The sequence below is a fragment of the Rhodamnia argentea genome, chromosome 7, assembly GCF_020921035.1.
Source record: "Rhodamnia argentea isolate NSW1041297 chromosome 7, ASM2092103v1, whole genome shotgun sequence".
In the NCBI taxonomy this organism is placed as follows: Eukaryota; Viridiplantae; Streptophyta; class Magnoliopsida; order Myrtales; family Myrtaceae; genus Rhodamnia; species Rhodamnia argentea.
The window spans coordinates 25,375,574-25,392,209 of record NC_063156.1 but is presented as its reverse complement, the minus strand read 5'-3'; the positions used below and the strand labels follow the sequence as shown (position 1 = coordinate 25,392,209).

At 38.6% G+C, this 16,636-nt stretch overlaps 1 protein-coding gene across 1 annotated transcript; it reads right to left on the bottom strand.

Moving 5' to 3' along the window:
- Positions 1–2,768: 2,768 nt before the first annotated feature.
- On the bottom strand, positions 2,769–6,498 carry LOC115728775 (tetraspanin-20). Its single transcript, XM_030659166.2, has 6 exons — positions 5,990–6,498; positions 5,700–5,799; positions 4,937–5,017; positions 4,753–4,857; positions 3,264–3,470; positions 2,769–3,150 (listed from the first exon to the last, which is right to left on the bottom strand). Exons 1-6 carry the CDS (start codon positions 6,298–6,300, stop codon positions 3,079–3,081), a joined length of 876 nt encoding a protein of 291 aa, XP_030515026.1. The 5' UTR covers positions 6,301–6,498; the 3' UTR covers positions 2,769–3,078.
- Between the last annotated feature and the right edge of the window lie 10,138 nt (positions 6,499–16,636).

Below are 16,636 nucleotides of genomic sequence, written 5' to 3'. Positions count from 1 at the left end.
TTGGCGAATTTAATGCATGAGCTTCGTGTACAATTGTAGATAGTGGCCTACTTAAGCGAAGTCCGGGACCGGGGGGATAAATGACCACCATCGGTCCTATTCTAGCTTGATAACGATCTACTTCTATCTTTGTTAGCTGGGGGGTTTCAAGAAGTGTAAAATCTTGCGAGAACCGAAACATGAATAATGATATTCGAGATTTCCCTTTATGAGAGCCGGAGGTGACGAGAGTTTCGATTTCAAAATTATCGATTTTCAATTGTTGCACTATTCATACTATTTTTTTCATTGCATTTTTATCGAGAGATCCGGTAATAGCTGTTTCTTTTTACCCTTTTTTTTTTTTTTTTGGGAGTCAAATTTTTACCCTTATTTGAAAAGGCAATAGAAGGAATAAAAAAGATCGAAATGTAACATGGACAAATCTTCTGCAATGCAATTTCGACCCTCTTGCCCTTTAGCATACTCGAAGCGCCCCAGTCTAATAACACCCATCTCTCTCTAAAATCAGATTAGAAGTAGGCCACGAGATTGGATAAAAATCTTGGAAAGTGCTCAGCCTCCAACCATCAATATAATCACCGCCGGAGCTTGTCCAACTATTCCTACGATGTACGAGATAAAGTCTTCCAAAGCTCAGGTTATGCGAATTGTGATCCCGAGTTTGATGTTCTTAGACCCCGCTTCTGCCGATGTCGTTCCTCCTACACAGTCTAGTGCATCGAACTAATCGGTAACTTAATTTTTTTTCATGGAATTTGTTAACAGGCATCCGGCGACGCGAGCAACCCAATGAAAACGAGCAGAAGAGGTCATGTCTCAGCCCAAGGCTACTTTACATAGCTATGATTCGATCACTGAAGATGATGCAAACTAGACTTTGAATAAAAAAAAAATACAAGATTTCATAGGAGGAGGAAAAATCAACGTGGCGAATGAACATGAAGCTCCTAAGAACCCCAACGAGAAAATGGGAGTTTTTAAGAGCTCGCTCTCTAGTCAAGCTCTGGTCTCAACATGCTGGGCCGAGGAAGTGTCCGATTTCCAACATCCCCCTACCATCATTGCAATGTTTGTCAGACGCTAAAATAAAGAGAGACCGTTATTTCGCAATGCATTATCTCCCCCGTATCATGTATGAACGTTACATTGAAATTGATGATCTTTTTACGTTAAGTATGGTCAACGATTATTCGGAAGGCGCTCGTTAATGGAATGCTTATTTTTTCTCACGTTCGAGGTCAGATAACCGAATTGAAAAATCGAAACATCGCTCCGCTATAAATGGCCGAACCAAAACCGAAGGGCTGGCTCGTGGGGGTTTGCTTATGGTAATAGTACAACATGCGCATGTCCCCATTGTCTCCCCGAAATTCACGAGGGAGCCATTGCAATTACACTTTACAGAACAGGGTACGACGGATATGACTGGGTAACGAGGCCACGAGGATGTTTCCTAATTCAATGCTGGGCTTGTGCGCGAATCGACATAGGCCTACTTGTTCATCACTCGAATTTCTTGGTCACGGTATCATGTCATGCAGGAGTGCATTCATTCATTTGACATGCGGTGTACGATATTTCCTTCCTCTTTCTTTGGTTTCGCTTCAGGCGCGCCGGGTTGATTATAGAGGTGATCGGTCGGTACGCCCGACAGGCGATGGTGCAGTTTGGGCAGCACACGGCCTCCACTGGTCGAACCCCGGATTGTGCTCTCCCGGTTCTGCTCTTCCAAGCTGTTTGCTCGGGATACTAAACCTAGGTCCTCGCCCGAGTCTGCTCTCAAACTGGGAAAATTGAGAAAGTTCCTAGCAATTATGTTGGGTCTGTGGGCTGGGCCAATAGGGGGACACTTGTCGGTCCAGCCGACGTCGCCGAGCCCAACAGCCCAAAATGCATGAACCCAAGCCCGCTCAATGATGAGCAAGCCAATTGAGACGCCAGGCCAGGATTCACCTCTCCTCGATTTACATGGCAATTCTAATTCTATCTTGCAAATTCACTCCAGCCACATGTTGTTGGGATTTATATCACATCGGTTGTGAAAGGTTCTAGCTATTAGTTTATAAATATGAGAAAAAATCTCACCCTTTGAGTTAAATTTTGAAATGAGAGGGCTCAAGAGGATCCAATTCTCACCCGATATGTGACGAGGAGATTGTTGGGGTTTATGGGGATGGGTAGCAAGTTAAAAAATGTGAGGAAAAATCTCACCCTTGGCTTTGCATGCCCCCCGCCCCCCCTCCTTTTTTTTTTTGTCAAAATAACATTTCATCAAATGGTATTAGGGACGCTAAACATAAGCGCCCACCATCGAAAGGTAAAGCCATAGCATCAAATGAAGTTTTCGGTGTATACTCATTACAGAAGGCGAATTCGATAATGGACCGTTGATTTTGATGTGAAAAAGTCATAGATATACTCTTTAAGTGTGTAATTTGTAACTTGATGGTTTCTCTTGTTATCTGAAGCTTGTTATGTATTAAAATTATCTGGAATCTATCTTGATTTGATTTGAAGTTATGCTCTTTGAACTAAGATGTTTTTCTCATGCTACGCAGGCCATTGAAGCAACACACGTGCGATTTCAGATTCAAGCCTTTTTACTCCTGACGACATGCAATGTATAAGCATTTAAGACGTTTCCATCTGATGAAATGAACGGGAAGGGAACGTGAAGTTGAATCACACGTGTCATTGCTATGAAGGTACTCCAAAAAGTTCACAGACACAGGAATATTATGGTACAAGAGAGAGAGAGAGAGAGAGAACAAAACTAAACGAACACACAACCAACAACTGTTAATCACGTATGAACAACCGTCATGCTGCGTATACTAGGAATGGAGTGTCATCCGCCCATGCCACTGAAGACAAACCCCCCCAATCAAGCTAATAGAACTCTTCTTTACAAATGATCTTCCAATGCTTGTGCACATCGTAAGTTCTATCTCTAATCAATATGCAAAATGCTTTCAGTCAAATCCACATGGCAAATGCTTTCAGTCACTCGTGGAGAAAGGGGATTTACCCTTTTCCCTTGCCTCCAAGATACAGCAGCATCACATCCAATTCCAATCACTTTGTCTTTGTACTACCTGATGCATTCTGGCTGTCCGAACTGAATTTGGCACTGTTGTTCAAGCCATACTGAAACAAAGAAATTACCATATAAAATCGTCAAACTCACTAAACAAAAAATAAGGCAGTGGAGTTAATCGTGCTAGCCAAATACAATTCATAATTACTTTTGGAAAGAATACCTTTTCTCTCACGAGTGAACTCCAAATACCAGAGCCACCACCTCTAACATCAGACTTAGTAGACCCTGATGTTGGGCTTGATTTATGATTCAGAAGTGGCTCTCTGGTCTGACCTTCAACATTGTCATAACCATCCAGACCATCATAATCAGCTCGCCGAGGAGAAGCCAATGCTCGCAAAACAAATGAAAGTAGCAGGGACAACCCCTGAGCACAAGAGAAAACGGAGTCTTAGCACTAGGTGATCTAGTGGACAAAGCGCAAAAGGCTAGATGAATTTATATCCCGTCTTTCATTTCACACAATAATCACCAGAAGTGAACCTTGTGGTGATAATTGCCCCATCTAAAGTTCAGGAAATTAAATGGTAATTTATTGATCAATTATCTGGGATCAAAAGCCATCCACCTCACAGACAAGGAAGAAAGAAAGATAAAGAAGTTGAACATCCCCTCCCTATCCGAAAAATAGAAACATGATTTAATAAGATCAAGTACTTGTTCGTCATAAATGTGGGTGTCGAAAGTGAGGCAGATGCAAAGACCCAAGAGCTAATGAACAGGTATTGCACTACAGTTACAAGAGTGCCCCTCGGCTTAGATGCAACTCAAAGCACCACAGTAGGGTCTGTCATAAACTTTGATGTTGCCTCCTCACAAAGACATGCACCCAAACCTAGTGGAGTCCTTTGTCTCTAGCAATTTATCTCTTTCAATTAATCTAGTGATTCACGTAAGTTATGCTGCCACTTAATAAAACGAATTCCAGTTTTATATCTAAAAGATATAGGACGAGTATCTATCAAGCTCAATAGTGGTTTAAATGTGGTAGAATGCTCGTTGATATCAAAAAACACAAGAAAATATAAAGATGACAACATGATTCGCACAAATTGGAGTCAGCACATTGATCAGTTCCATTTTCCCATGCGTAGGTTGCTTTTAGCAATTGCCAACAATTAACATAGAAAAATCAGCTCAATAACCAATTAACTACCATAATCGGTTCACCAAACCATCATCAACACCTGTTCTATTTCTTGAAGCTAACGATATCCTGAAAGAATGTCAGCTTACCAACTGATTATAACCTAATAGAAATCACTGACCAACCATCACCAACACCCTTTTCTTGTGACTAGTGATATCTAGAAGCAACTACAAGTAACAGCAAATAAGCTGTCATCTATCATCGTCCTCAACATCCTCTCCACCATCATACTTCTCCAACCCATCAAGAGTTTACCAGCTATGCACAAAAAGGAATCCATAAGAATCATTTTAAGGAGGCAGTTTCTAATTTTAAAGCTTCTCAGATTAAGGCAGTTGACAGGAAAAAACCCCAGATACAGTCACACGAGAATGCTCTTAGGAAAAATTGGGTGGACTGTTACATCAAAGATCAATGGGATTTGTGAGTAGGTCAGAAAAGACAATTTTGAACCACCATTTGTTAAGGGACCATAAATAAAAGAATTACGACAACAAACCTGTATTACAACAACCGCGATGCCAATCCACTTGCACATTTCGATGTTTCTTTCGATAAACGAGAGAAGACTATCAAGTTCTCCGGTAGGGTCCGAAGGAAGAATCTGTTAGTGGTGATAGAAACGATGTGATAAACGAGAACTAGCAGGAATGATGATCAATCTATTATAGAGAGAAAGTTACCTGTTCCCAATGATGATCAATCGCAATAAATGCCACAAAAGCTGCTTCTAAGAGAAGCAGCACAGATACAAGAAGAGTGTGCTGATTTTCGTGACATTAAGGGAAAACCTTATAGACTAGCAGAACAATGGAGTCATTTATACATTTTGATGCCCAACATTCATCTTAGGTTAAAAACGCAATTAAGAAATTTTGGGAGTGTCCATTTACTGACTTCCTTCGTAGCATGTATAACCCATACATGGAAAATCAAAGCATTCCTATTTTGTGTATGGGCACTTGTTGACAATACCTTAATTCAATCTAGTTTGTCAAAAACAGTGGCCTTAGATAACTTATTAACGACCAAATAAGCAGATTTCATATGTGCCAATTCACTTGTGGGTAATTACTACCTGCAAAATATATTTTCTTATGAAATGTACTTAACAAGATCTAGTCAACAAGACCAATTTCAATTACATCAAATCTGATGCATAAGCTATTCTCAAATACTACGCTTGTAGGATAATGCATGATTGGCAATAAAAATCAGAAAGACGTCCACAATCGGGATCAACACCCTCAACTCGCCCCGCCAAGACAACCCACTCAAAGCCCCCCTCTCCACTAGCACCCTCAGTTGTAATGGAAACACTAGGTACTTCCAGGTTCTACGGTTGTATGGTAATACTTCTTTAGTTCAGTGCATTCACGAAAGATAGAGCAAACTACGATCATTAGACGGCTCAACGTAAGGCAGGCCCTCCATATGGAAGGATACAAAGCAGAGGCAACATCCATTTAATGCTTCCGCAGCAATGCAGCCAATTAAAGAGATGCAGCACAACACAACGCCCAATCCCATAAATGAATAGATGAACCTGCCAGAACAACAGAAAATCCATAATATCATTAGTCGTACCAAGACTTACAAAGTGAACCAATCTATACATATTCCACGCCGGATCATCACGATCAACCCAATCACCATAACATGCATTCAACGAGCAAACTTGAGAAGAAACGCTAGGCCGCTAACGATCCGATTCGACAAACAAAGGGAGAACGTACCAAGGAGCGGGAAGCTGGAACGACCTCAGAGCGAGCCCCAGGCCGTCGTCCAATCTGGAGACTAGATCGGCGGCGAGTTCCAAGCCGGAACTCCGATCAGAGCGAGCCATCTCCGCGGATTGTGCGCTCGAGAGAGGCGCGACCGAAGAGCCCGGCGGATAAGCCGGCGGGGGGTAGATGGGGATGCGATCGTTCCATTGGTTGAGCATCCATAGGGAGTAGAGGAGGATGGAGACTCCGACGAAGGTCTGGAGGTAATTCAGCAGCTTGAGGACGAAGCCGAGAGATATGTGGCAACAATTGCGACGCATTTATGGCTTTTGGAAGATCGGGTTCGATTTCGAGTTCGAGTTCGAGTTCGATGGATTGAGAATTGGAGCTTCGTTTTCCGTTTTCCGGTTCCTGCGAAACGATCGATTGTCGCAGGAAACCGAAGGTTCGCGAGGAATATGCTGGGCTTCCTCTGCTTTTTCTTTTTCCGACTGTTGGTGTCGGGACCTACGGGCTTTTTCTCCCGCACAATATTGGGGTGGATGTCACGTGCCATGTGGACCATAAATCTCGCCACTCATTAATTGACATGTGTCCAAATTGGGCCCACTTTTCAGGTTTTTGTCTGCCTTCCCCTCCTAGTCCTTAGCCTCGAAAAAAGCACATCAAGGTCATCGTAATTAAATGGGAAAAATCCAAAAAAACATCCGAAGCCCTCATATTTTCTTAAATAAGGATCTCAAATGAACACTATTTCAAATAAGGGCCTAAAATATCCTCATTTTTTCAAATAAGAGTCTGAAGTGAATATTATTTCAAACAATGATTTGAAATGACCATAAAATCTTAAAAAAAGGCATGATTTAAGGGCATTTTAGTCTTTTACTAATTTGATTTTTTTTTCTTTTTATTATACTTTTTCTTATCTGTTTTCTCAAAAAAAAAAAAAGGAAAAAGTGAACGTTCACAGGCGAGAGGTGCTGCCCTCCCGCCTGTGGCTACCGCCCCACCGCCGGAGGGCGGTAGGCGGGGGCGGCAAAGGCCGGGGGGGTCGCCGGTGGCCACAAACGGGAGGGCTTTCCCTCTCACCTATGTGTGGTTTTTTTTTTTAAATCGGGGAAAAGAAAAAAATGAATAAGGAAATTAAAATGTGAAATGACGAAAACGCCCTTCAGGCCATACCCTTTTTTGAAACATTATAACCACTTCAGGCCCTTAATTAAAACGTACTATGTCACTTTGGGTCTTTATTTGAAACACAATTCACTTTGGACCCTTATTTGAAAAAATAAAATGACTTTAGGGCCTTTTTTGGATTTTTTCCTAATTAAATCTGTGCAAGTGACACGAATTTGTATGCGCTACTTATACGAGATTGTTTATGAGCTCCTTAACATTACGGGAAGAGCTTAAATATTATTTATAGGATTTTCAGCCAAGCCCTCTCGTCACGAGCTGGGCCTAACTGGACCTCGGACATATTATAGACTGGTTAATAATTCTTATACCAGTAGACAACTTCATGAAACGGTAAATTAAAATCTCCATCAGAATAACTCTTGCATCACCCTCTCTCTTCCCTGCTTTAGTTCTTCTCCCTTTTGCACCGCACCATAAAATCAGGAACTTCCATTAACAAGCACTCCAAACAAATACGTGCACGGCAAGATTACCGAATTTACAGGGAAAATTCACAAGACAAAACCTTGAGCTTTTATAGTTCAATAGGAATCAAAGCCGATATTAAAGCTTAATTAAATTTCTTTTCCAGTCATATGTTTCTTCTGCAGACAAATCTCAAGATTATTTGTTAAATTATCCTTATTGGAATGTTTAAAAAGGGTCCCTGAACACTTCCTAACAAATACTAAATATATTAACGGGAGAATACTCATTTACAAAAGTAGTGGTTAAATGTATATCGAGAGCAGTGGGCACACGAGACATCACAAGGCTTGTGATTTTGTAGGCATTTAGTCATACCTTATATAGCACCAACACTCTTTGGAGGTTTTCGTGTCATGTTCGACACTCTCCGACACTTTCGGACACTCTTCAACATGCAACACGCAAGTCTAGCATCCCGACACACCGTTTTGACACACACGGGATTAATTTTGAGCATTTTTAATAAATAAGTAATCAAAATATATGTACTTAAATCACATACTCAGGCACCCCAAAATTCATATAACAAGCCAATCACAAAAAAAAAAAAAAAAAAATCCCTAATAGAAGGAAAAAAAACTCACTGCTAATATTTCCTTGACATAATCTGCACAATTGATATGAAAGAAAACTAAAACAGCCTCGAGTATCCTTCGATGATCATGTATATACAAATATGCAACGTATCCCAACGTGTCAAAATTCTCTATTTTTTTAAAAATTACATGTCGGCGTGTCGTGTCATGTTGGTATTAGATAGGTCATGCCTTGAGATCAAAGGTGGTGGTGTCCAACCCGAAACTCGTCTCACATGAAACCTAAACTAAAAGAATTAACCCGGGTCGGTTCAGTATTTTTATTTTTTTGCCATGTTTTCCTAAATGATATTGTTCATGTTTGCGGCTGTGAGAATGATATATTGGCAAATAATTTCAAATCAAACAGCAAGCGGAACAAAAAAAAAAATAGAGGGTTAATGCCACGAAAAACTTCAATCTGTTACGCTTGTGACAAATTTAACCCAAAATAATTTTTTGATTATAAAAAATCTCAAATTGCTACGTCTATGATAAATTTACCCTAAACTAATTTTTTGACTACATAAAATCTTAAACCGGTACATTCGTAACAAATTTCAATCCCGAATTAGTATACCTGTGACAAATTTACCTCCGTTAGTCTCGGTAAAATTAGGTTAATATAAAAAAAAACTTCAAACTGGTATACCTATAACATACGGAGGGAAAAATTTCAAAGTAACATCAATAAATTGTCACGTATAAGCTAATTTAGCAGTTTGACTTTAAAATTTAACGGGAACTAACACAACGTAAATTTGTTACATATGTACTAGTTTGGAGTTTTTTATGATCAAAAAATTAATTTTTAATAAATTTATCACATATGTATTAGTTTAAACTTTTTGTGGTAATGACTCAAAAGAATACGCCTTTCCTCTTTTTGGCAAAAGAAAGAAGGAAAGAAAGAAAGAAGTAGAAACAATCTCAAAAACGTTTTATGGGTTCCATGAAGTGTCGCTGCTTCTTCTTCTTTGGTGTGGACTGCGTTCGCCTTCGCGTTCGCCTTCGCGCGAGTCAAGCCTGCCAAAGCGGGGAGTTATCGATCCTTCGAAGCCAGAACCGTCCCATGTCCTGTTTGCCTCCTCCTGTATAGTTCGCAACTAATTTTCCTCTTGTCATTGCTCGCTTTTATGTTTTTCTCTCTCGAATGGCTCGCAGATAAAAAGCTCCAGGTTGCCCTTCTCTGCCTGCGATTCGTGTTTTCACGAGGAAGAAGAAGCAGTCCAGAGAGGCGGTTCTGGTCGCTTAAAGGCAGCCTAGAGTCTAACCTCTTCTCACTCGAAAGGTTGACTAGGGGTGTCAAAAAAACTCGCGGCCTGACCCGACCTAGCCCGAATATTCATCCTAATTTTCGGGCCTTTCGGGCCGGCTTGGTACTTTTAGGATCGGGCCGGCCTGGTTTTGGCTTTTTTTTTTCACTCACATTTTTTTTTAATTTATTTTATTTTCATTTTTATTTTTTATATTCTTTCATTCGACGAACATGTCAAGTGATTTTGATTCAAAAAAGGAAAAAAAAAAGAAACCGACCCGACCCGGCCCGAAGAGAGTTCGAGCCGGGTCGGGCTTGGCACTGTTCAATTTCCGGCCAGGCCGAGACCCGGCCCGTTGACACCCCCGAGGTTGACTAATCACAGCATGTGTTTCGGTTTTCTAGATCCGGGAGCGAAGTTGCTTCAATTTGGTTCAAGTTAACCCAAAACCATCTCGATCTTAACTGTCATAGACTATCCGTCATTCTAGTCTCACTCTCGGGTTTGGAAGTGACCACGAGATCAACCACAAATCCCCAATTCTTTTGCGGTTTATCCGAATTGAAAATAGATCGGATTACCGAAAAGTTTCTATTCGATTCGGATCGGCCCGGGTCTTTATCGACGCATCCGCTTATTGATAAGTGTGAGCATGATTTCAGAGTAATATCGAAATCGTAGCAGCAAATATTGATCATAAGAGGTGTTGATTCGTTGCAATTAAAATCCATAACAAGGTAGGTTCTAGATTCCGGGGTATAAAGGGAAAATTTCAAATTCCAAATAGTGAAATATAAATTCCGACGAATAGGTTTCAAGTAGATTCCGAGCTGAAAATTTAGGAATTCGGGGATTCAGGCTAGATTCCAAGCTAAAAAATTTGGAATAGTAGTTATGACGATAGAACCTAGACCGCTTATGGAATCGATCGCCCTTACTTATCGGCACAATTCCGTTAAATAATAATGAGGAATTTCCCTTTTGGGCTGGGGGTGGGCTGGCATATCCAGTTCTTAATGACATGGACCCGAAGTCGCACTGTTATCTAGCCATAAGTATCGGCCCACCTTCTTTGAACGGGGTATCACTTTTCACACTTTAAAAGACTTTGAAGATCCCGACCATGTTGCCTTGAGGGCCTTGTCATGGACACCCCTATTTTATTATTTTTGTATTAAAGGGTTAATGCAACAAAAAATTTCAAACTGGTATACCTACACAGTTTTACCCCAAATTTTTTTTTTACCATCAAAAACCCCAAACTGTTACACTTGTGATAAATTTACCCCAAACTATTTTTTTAACCACCAAAACCTCCAAACTAGTACATTTGTAATAAATTTACCATAAACTCGTGAAAAACCTCAAAATGATATACATGTGACAAATTTATCCTTCGTTAAACTGGGTTAATATAACGAAAAAAATCCAAATTCATATATAAGTATGTGTGTGTGACAAACATGGGGTAAAAACCCTAAACCGATACATCCATAAAGCGTCACGTGTCATCAAACTCAGCAATTTGATGGTTAAATTTAACAAAAACTAACGAAAAGTAAATTTGTCACAAGTATACCGGTTCGGGGTAAATTTGTCACAAATAACTAGTTTAGAGTTTTTTGTGGTTAAAAAAATAATTTGGAATAAGTTTGTCACGGATGTACCAATTTCAGTTTGAAGCTTTCCGTGGTAGTAACCCTAAATTAAATGGTCCTTGCTCTTCCATTTATTATTGTGGACCATAAGTTTGAACGTGGAAATATTTGTCCGGAGCCGGGGTCCACGTGATGAAAAATCTGCACAATGCTTACTTCATTACGTGTAAAATGGACATGTTATATTAGTGAATTGGTAATCGATTGAAAAGTCTCAAATTATCCAAATATTAAGCGAATAATTATAAAAAAAAAGGTCATAAACATATTATACATATACAAATTTGATTTTAAATTTTCAATTTGGACACTTCAATCATAAAATTTTGTATGAAAATATTTTTCTGGACCCAGTTCCACATGATGAAAATTTCAAACGATGCTTATTCCATTACATGTACGATGGATATGTTACATTAAATATCAATTGTTAAGCTATTGAAAATTTTCAAATTATTCATATGTTGAGGGAATATTACAGATCGACCAAAAAAAAAAGGGAGATATTACAAAAAAACAAAGTTATAAACTTATTGTACACATGCCAATTGAGCTTTAACTTTTCAATTTTTTAATTTAGTGCTAAAACTTTTGACCATTTGCCAATGTAGTGCTTCAAATTAATTTTGGCCAAAAAACTGTTGTCGCGAAGGATTTTTTTTTATGCATTTTTCTATAAAAAGAAAAATTCTAAATTATTTTTTTAAATTGAAAATAAAATTTTCACATAAGTACTAGTCATATATTGTAGAACGATCGACATAACGTCAATAATTTTCAATGAAAATTATCGAAAGATTTAAGATTAAATTAATAATTGAAAATTTTAAAATTAAATTGAAATCCGTAACATGTGGAAAAATTCAAATTGTCTAAGGCAAAACGTTCCCGACATGTGGTCGACGTCGACTTGTCCAGTCTTCTCTTAGCTTTTTCCTGCCAAGCCGGTCGAGAAGTAATTAATACGAGTTGAAAGGGGCGTCCTCCTAGTCCTATGGAAAAGCTGGGATCAAAGGACACCTTTTTCGTTCTTTCTTCAATGGCGGCAATAATGGAGGTCGTCGTCGTCAACTCCGAAGCGTACTGAACCGAATTTAATGGCCGAAAAAATGGCCGACGAAGTTACAGACGCGATTAGGATTTCCCAAGCTTCGAGCTCGCCAACTACTGGGGGGGTTTGGCTTAATGTGCAGAGGAGCTACCTTAAAACAATACTGCTTCGAAATAGATATAATCTATTACCTACTTTCATATTTATTATGATTAATATTATGAAAAATCTCAAATTGATACTCCTATAATAAATTTACCCCAAACTATTTTGTTGATAATAAAAAACTATAAATTAATATGCTTGTGATAAATTTACCTCAAACCGGTACACCCGTGACAAATTTACCCTCAATTAATTTGTGTTTAATCTAACCGTCAATTTTCTGAGTTGGATGACATATAACAATTGACGGGTATACGAGTTTTGGGTTTTACCCTATGTTTGTTACAAGTATATCAATTTGAAATTTTTCGTGATATTAACTTAATTTAATGAAGGTTAAATTTGTCACCAATTTGAAATTTTTTCATGATAAAAAAATCAATTTATGGCAAATTTATCACATATGTACCGGTTTATGATTTTTGTGATCGAGAAAAATATTTTGGGATATATTTATCACGAGTGTACAAGTTTAGGGTTTTTCATGATAAAAAAAATGATTTTAGGTAAATTTGTCACATGTGTACCAGGTTTGAAATTTTCTATGTTGTTAACCTCCTTATTTATTATAAAAGATTTGCATTTTGTCTTTCTAATATTTAGTGTATCTCTTATTATTATTATTATTATTATTATTATTATTATTATTATTATTATGATGTTTATGTCCTACATCTAACTTTTGTTTTGCCTTTTTACATAACACGTCGAGTTGAACCCACGCCTTGTGGTACAAACCGTCTCTACTCCCCAATCTCTTTACTAGCGGGGCCGTATTTCTATTTCCACTCCCCAATTCATTTACCAGCAGGGCCTCATGTCTATTAGTTTCTTATTATTAGTTAGGATTTGCTTTTTTAGTTTGGTTAGTATAATATTTAGTATATCTTTTACAATGTTAGAGATATGTGATTAGTTTTCTCTTTCCCTTTACTACGAAGTAGTATAAATATTTGTACTACACATTAAGCAATACAAGCAAATTATGAATTCTAACATGAGGTGGGTTCGAATCTTTTTTGAACCCATATATGCCTCCCCAATAACATATCTTCACTCTTATTACTAGATAAAAGACTAGACTAAGTGCAAGGAGAAGTGATAGAATAATTAACTATTAAACCGCGCCTTCATCTAACAATTTAAATTTTTAGAAGGGTTATCAATAATCCCATAAAATCTCATAAAGTTAATTAGTAGCGTATAATCCACTCGACTTACGTTACTCTTTGGAATGTCGTAATTAGCTTGGTTTGATGGTTCGAGCACGAAATATATTCTACCACGATCGTTTTTGCCGAGATCAATTTATTTTTCCCCTAGAACCTACTTAGCAAATGATAAAAACATGACATCCGCTTTCAAAAATTTTCAATCGAAAAAAATCGATTTACGTAGCGTCATTTCCTTTGTGATCTCGAAGAGAGACTAGCCAAATGCATTTTCAAGAGTTTTTTTTTTTTGTGTCGAATTCAAGAGATGTTTTAATCTCAACACAATAGGTAGACTTCTTTTATTTTCTCATATTTCCTAAAAATTAAAAGATGACAAATGTTATTTCGGTTGAAAAATTTTATTAAATAAAGAATGTAACTTTACTGCGCAGCATAAAAAAAAGAAGAAGAAGAAAAAGCCGACCCATTTATGTTGCTGAGGCGGCATGAAGACTGACGGCCTGCCCAATAAAAGCAGGGGACCCGTTGACGGGGTGAATGGCGGTGACCGAGAAGGGAGAAGATCTTTGCGTGTAATGATTGCGTAGACTCGTTGACCAAGTTTTTTTTTTTTTTTTGGTGTAGTTCTAGAAGTTCAGCTTTTTAATCTAATAATTAAGCGTTATGATTGTTTGCCAGCTACCACACACACACACACATATATATAATGATATCGTACGATTTGAAAATAAAATTATAGTATCCAAATTATTAAAGCGGCAACAGTTTTTAACAGATGATCAAATGGAGTCAAAAAAGTTCAAAAGTTACGTCCCAGGATTCCAACGGCGAAGGCGACCCAGCCCTTATCGATTCATTGCATCAGGTCCTTGAAATTCCCCTTTTTTTTGCAACTAGAGAGAGAAATGTTAATTTTCGAGGAGTGAACATGAGAGAGAAGCTTATACGCGGTGTTGATTGATCGTACAATACGTGCATAGATCGAATTTGGGTATGCAAGGCTACATATATACCTGATTTCATGAAAAGCGAGGCCGTCTAGATCTTCTCTTTTGATGTGCTTTGAGCCTTTACGTGTACTTCACTTGTCTTTCGACCCTCTGAATCAATCTCAATGATTCTCTTTTCCTTGTTCACCACTGGCAATCTTTTTTCTTGCTTCTCTGAACACAATTTTTAATGGAGTGCATATATAACGCTTATTCAAGTGTACCGCTCGCATAAAATTTGTGAGTACTCTACGAATCAGGCCAAGATTGCTTCTAAAGGCAGGTGGATCAGGCTTTCTCTTGTGAAAACATTGCCCAAACTCACTCGTTTATCTCTCAGGGCTCCCGAGCTCGTGCGGGTCAAGTGGGGTTGCGTGTTCGTTGATTAGAGACCGAGCCTGCAACTTAGGGCGAGTGCGCATTTCAATACTTTTGGAGTAGAAATCCATTTGGTTACGTAACTTTATTTTACTGCTTTTAGAGCAAAAAATCCAGAAAATAATTTTAGAGCCATTGAAAGAAGTGAAAAAAAAAATGCTTCCTTTTTAAAGTAAAAAAATTCAAAAGTTAATTTTTTAGAACATAAGTGTTATCATGCGCATTTTTAACAAACCTGCCAGTCACTCTCCAAAAACTCCTGAGACGGCCTAATTATACGAGCTTTTCCCTTCTGCTGCGTTCACCGCCTAAAATACAATAAACTAATTATCCAAAGGTACTCCACCCAGATTTGATTTGGAACTAGTAAGGGAGGCGCATTTAAAGGTCCAAATCCGCTGCTCCTTGCGGTTGGTCATTGTGGTTTGCAGTTGTAAGGCGTGGCAACCTTTGCCGGGTTTTACTTAAGTCAAAGGTTGGTGAAATCTAAGATTTTAATAGTCTTTGCATTGTCCTTTGTGTTAGGAGCGCGCGGCAAAAGCGCGATACAGCTAACAATACCGGCCTAGATACCGCGTTGTTACACTACATTGCCTCAAGAGGGAGCCCAAGTCGAGCTCATCAACATATCTCTAGTTGGACCAATATTCAGTTAAAAGCTTGAGCTAATGAGTTATGGGCCACCTATGATATATTAATTACTCAACACCACATCAATTCTCCGATGTGGGACTTTCTCTAACACAACTCACACGTGTACCATAACATTTTATTTTACTTTTTTTCCGTTGAGGCTATATCTCGGATATTTTAAGAACAATAATTCTTGAAAGGTTGCATCCATGCATGGGGGGAATTATTCGAATCGTCTTAAGAGAGATGCCAATTTAGTCATGGACTTTCAAATTTTGCCGGTTTACTCGTAAATCTTTGCGCCGAATTCTAATGTAGTCATTTCGATTAATTTTTGCTGAAAATTACTAACACAACAATCCACCACGCAGGACAAACCGGTGAAAAATGAGCTGTCGGGTTAGCGATGTTTGACGAAAATTGATCGGAATGACTAAATCGAAATTTTGCGCTAATATTTAAGATTAAATTGATAAAATCAAAATATTTAAGACTGAATTGATATATGTTGGAATTAGTCTAGGACTACCTGGATAATTTTCTAGGTGCCAAAGGGGGATGGACCTCCTCATCCATGTAGCCATTTTGACTCTCGTCTCTATGCATACAAGGCTCCATTAAATTTCATGCCAACCACCCCCCGCAGCAAGCGAGACTTAAGGGGTGCGTAAATTGCTCTCGTTTCCCTTCTACTTTTAGGAAGGAGAGAACAAAAATAGAACGGGCATGAAAATGTAATCCAAGTCATAGCATATTATTGAAAAAGGAGGGGAGCGAAAATGATTTCGAGATCCAACAAGAACAGATTTTTTTCCTTCCCTTCCGTAAAAATTTCAAATTAAATCAACTGAAATCGCAACTGATTCACATGTGTAGAAACTAGATTCAATGAGGACGGGAAGTGATTCTTAGCTCAGGGTAAGCGTCGGTCCTTAACAAGCTTCTAGGATGGCAAGGAAACGGGAATGGACCGTTGTATGAACCTAACAAAAATAGAATCTCGCTTTTTGTTATTTGAAACTTACATGCGTCGGGTCTCGATACGACTATTTCACTGTATAGAAATAAATTATTTATGACGTGAAACCAATAAGATCGCGTCAAT

What these genes read in the sequence shown, in the direction of transcription:
- LOC115728775 (XM_030659166.2), bottom strand. Translation starts at nt 6,300, where the DNA reads ATGCGTCGCAATTGTTGCCACATATCTCTCGGCTTCGTCCTCAAGCTG. An exon ending in ATGGATGTTGCCTCTGCTTT is followed by an intron (nt 5,018 to 5,699) that starts GTATCCTTCCAT and finishes CACGAAAATCAG; the next exon opens with CACACTCTTCTTGTATCTGT. An exon ending in GTTCACTCGTGAGAGAAAAG is followed by an intron (nt 3,151 to 3,263) that starts GTATTCTTTCCA and finishes TCTTTGTTTCAG; the next exon opens with TATGGCTTGAACAACAGTGC.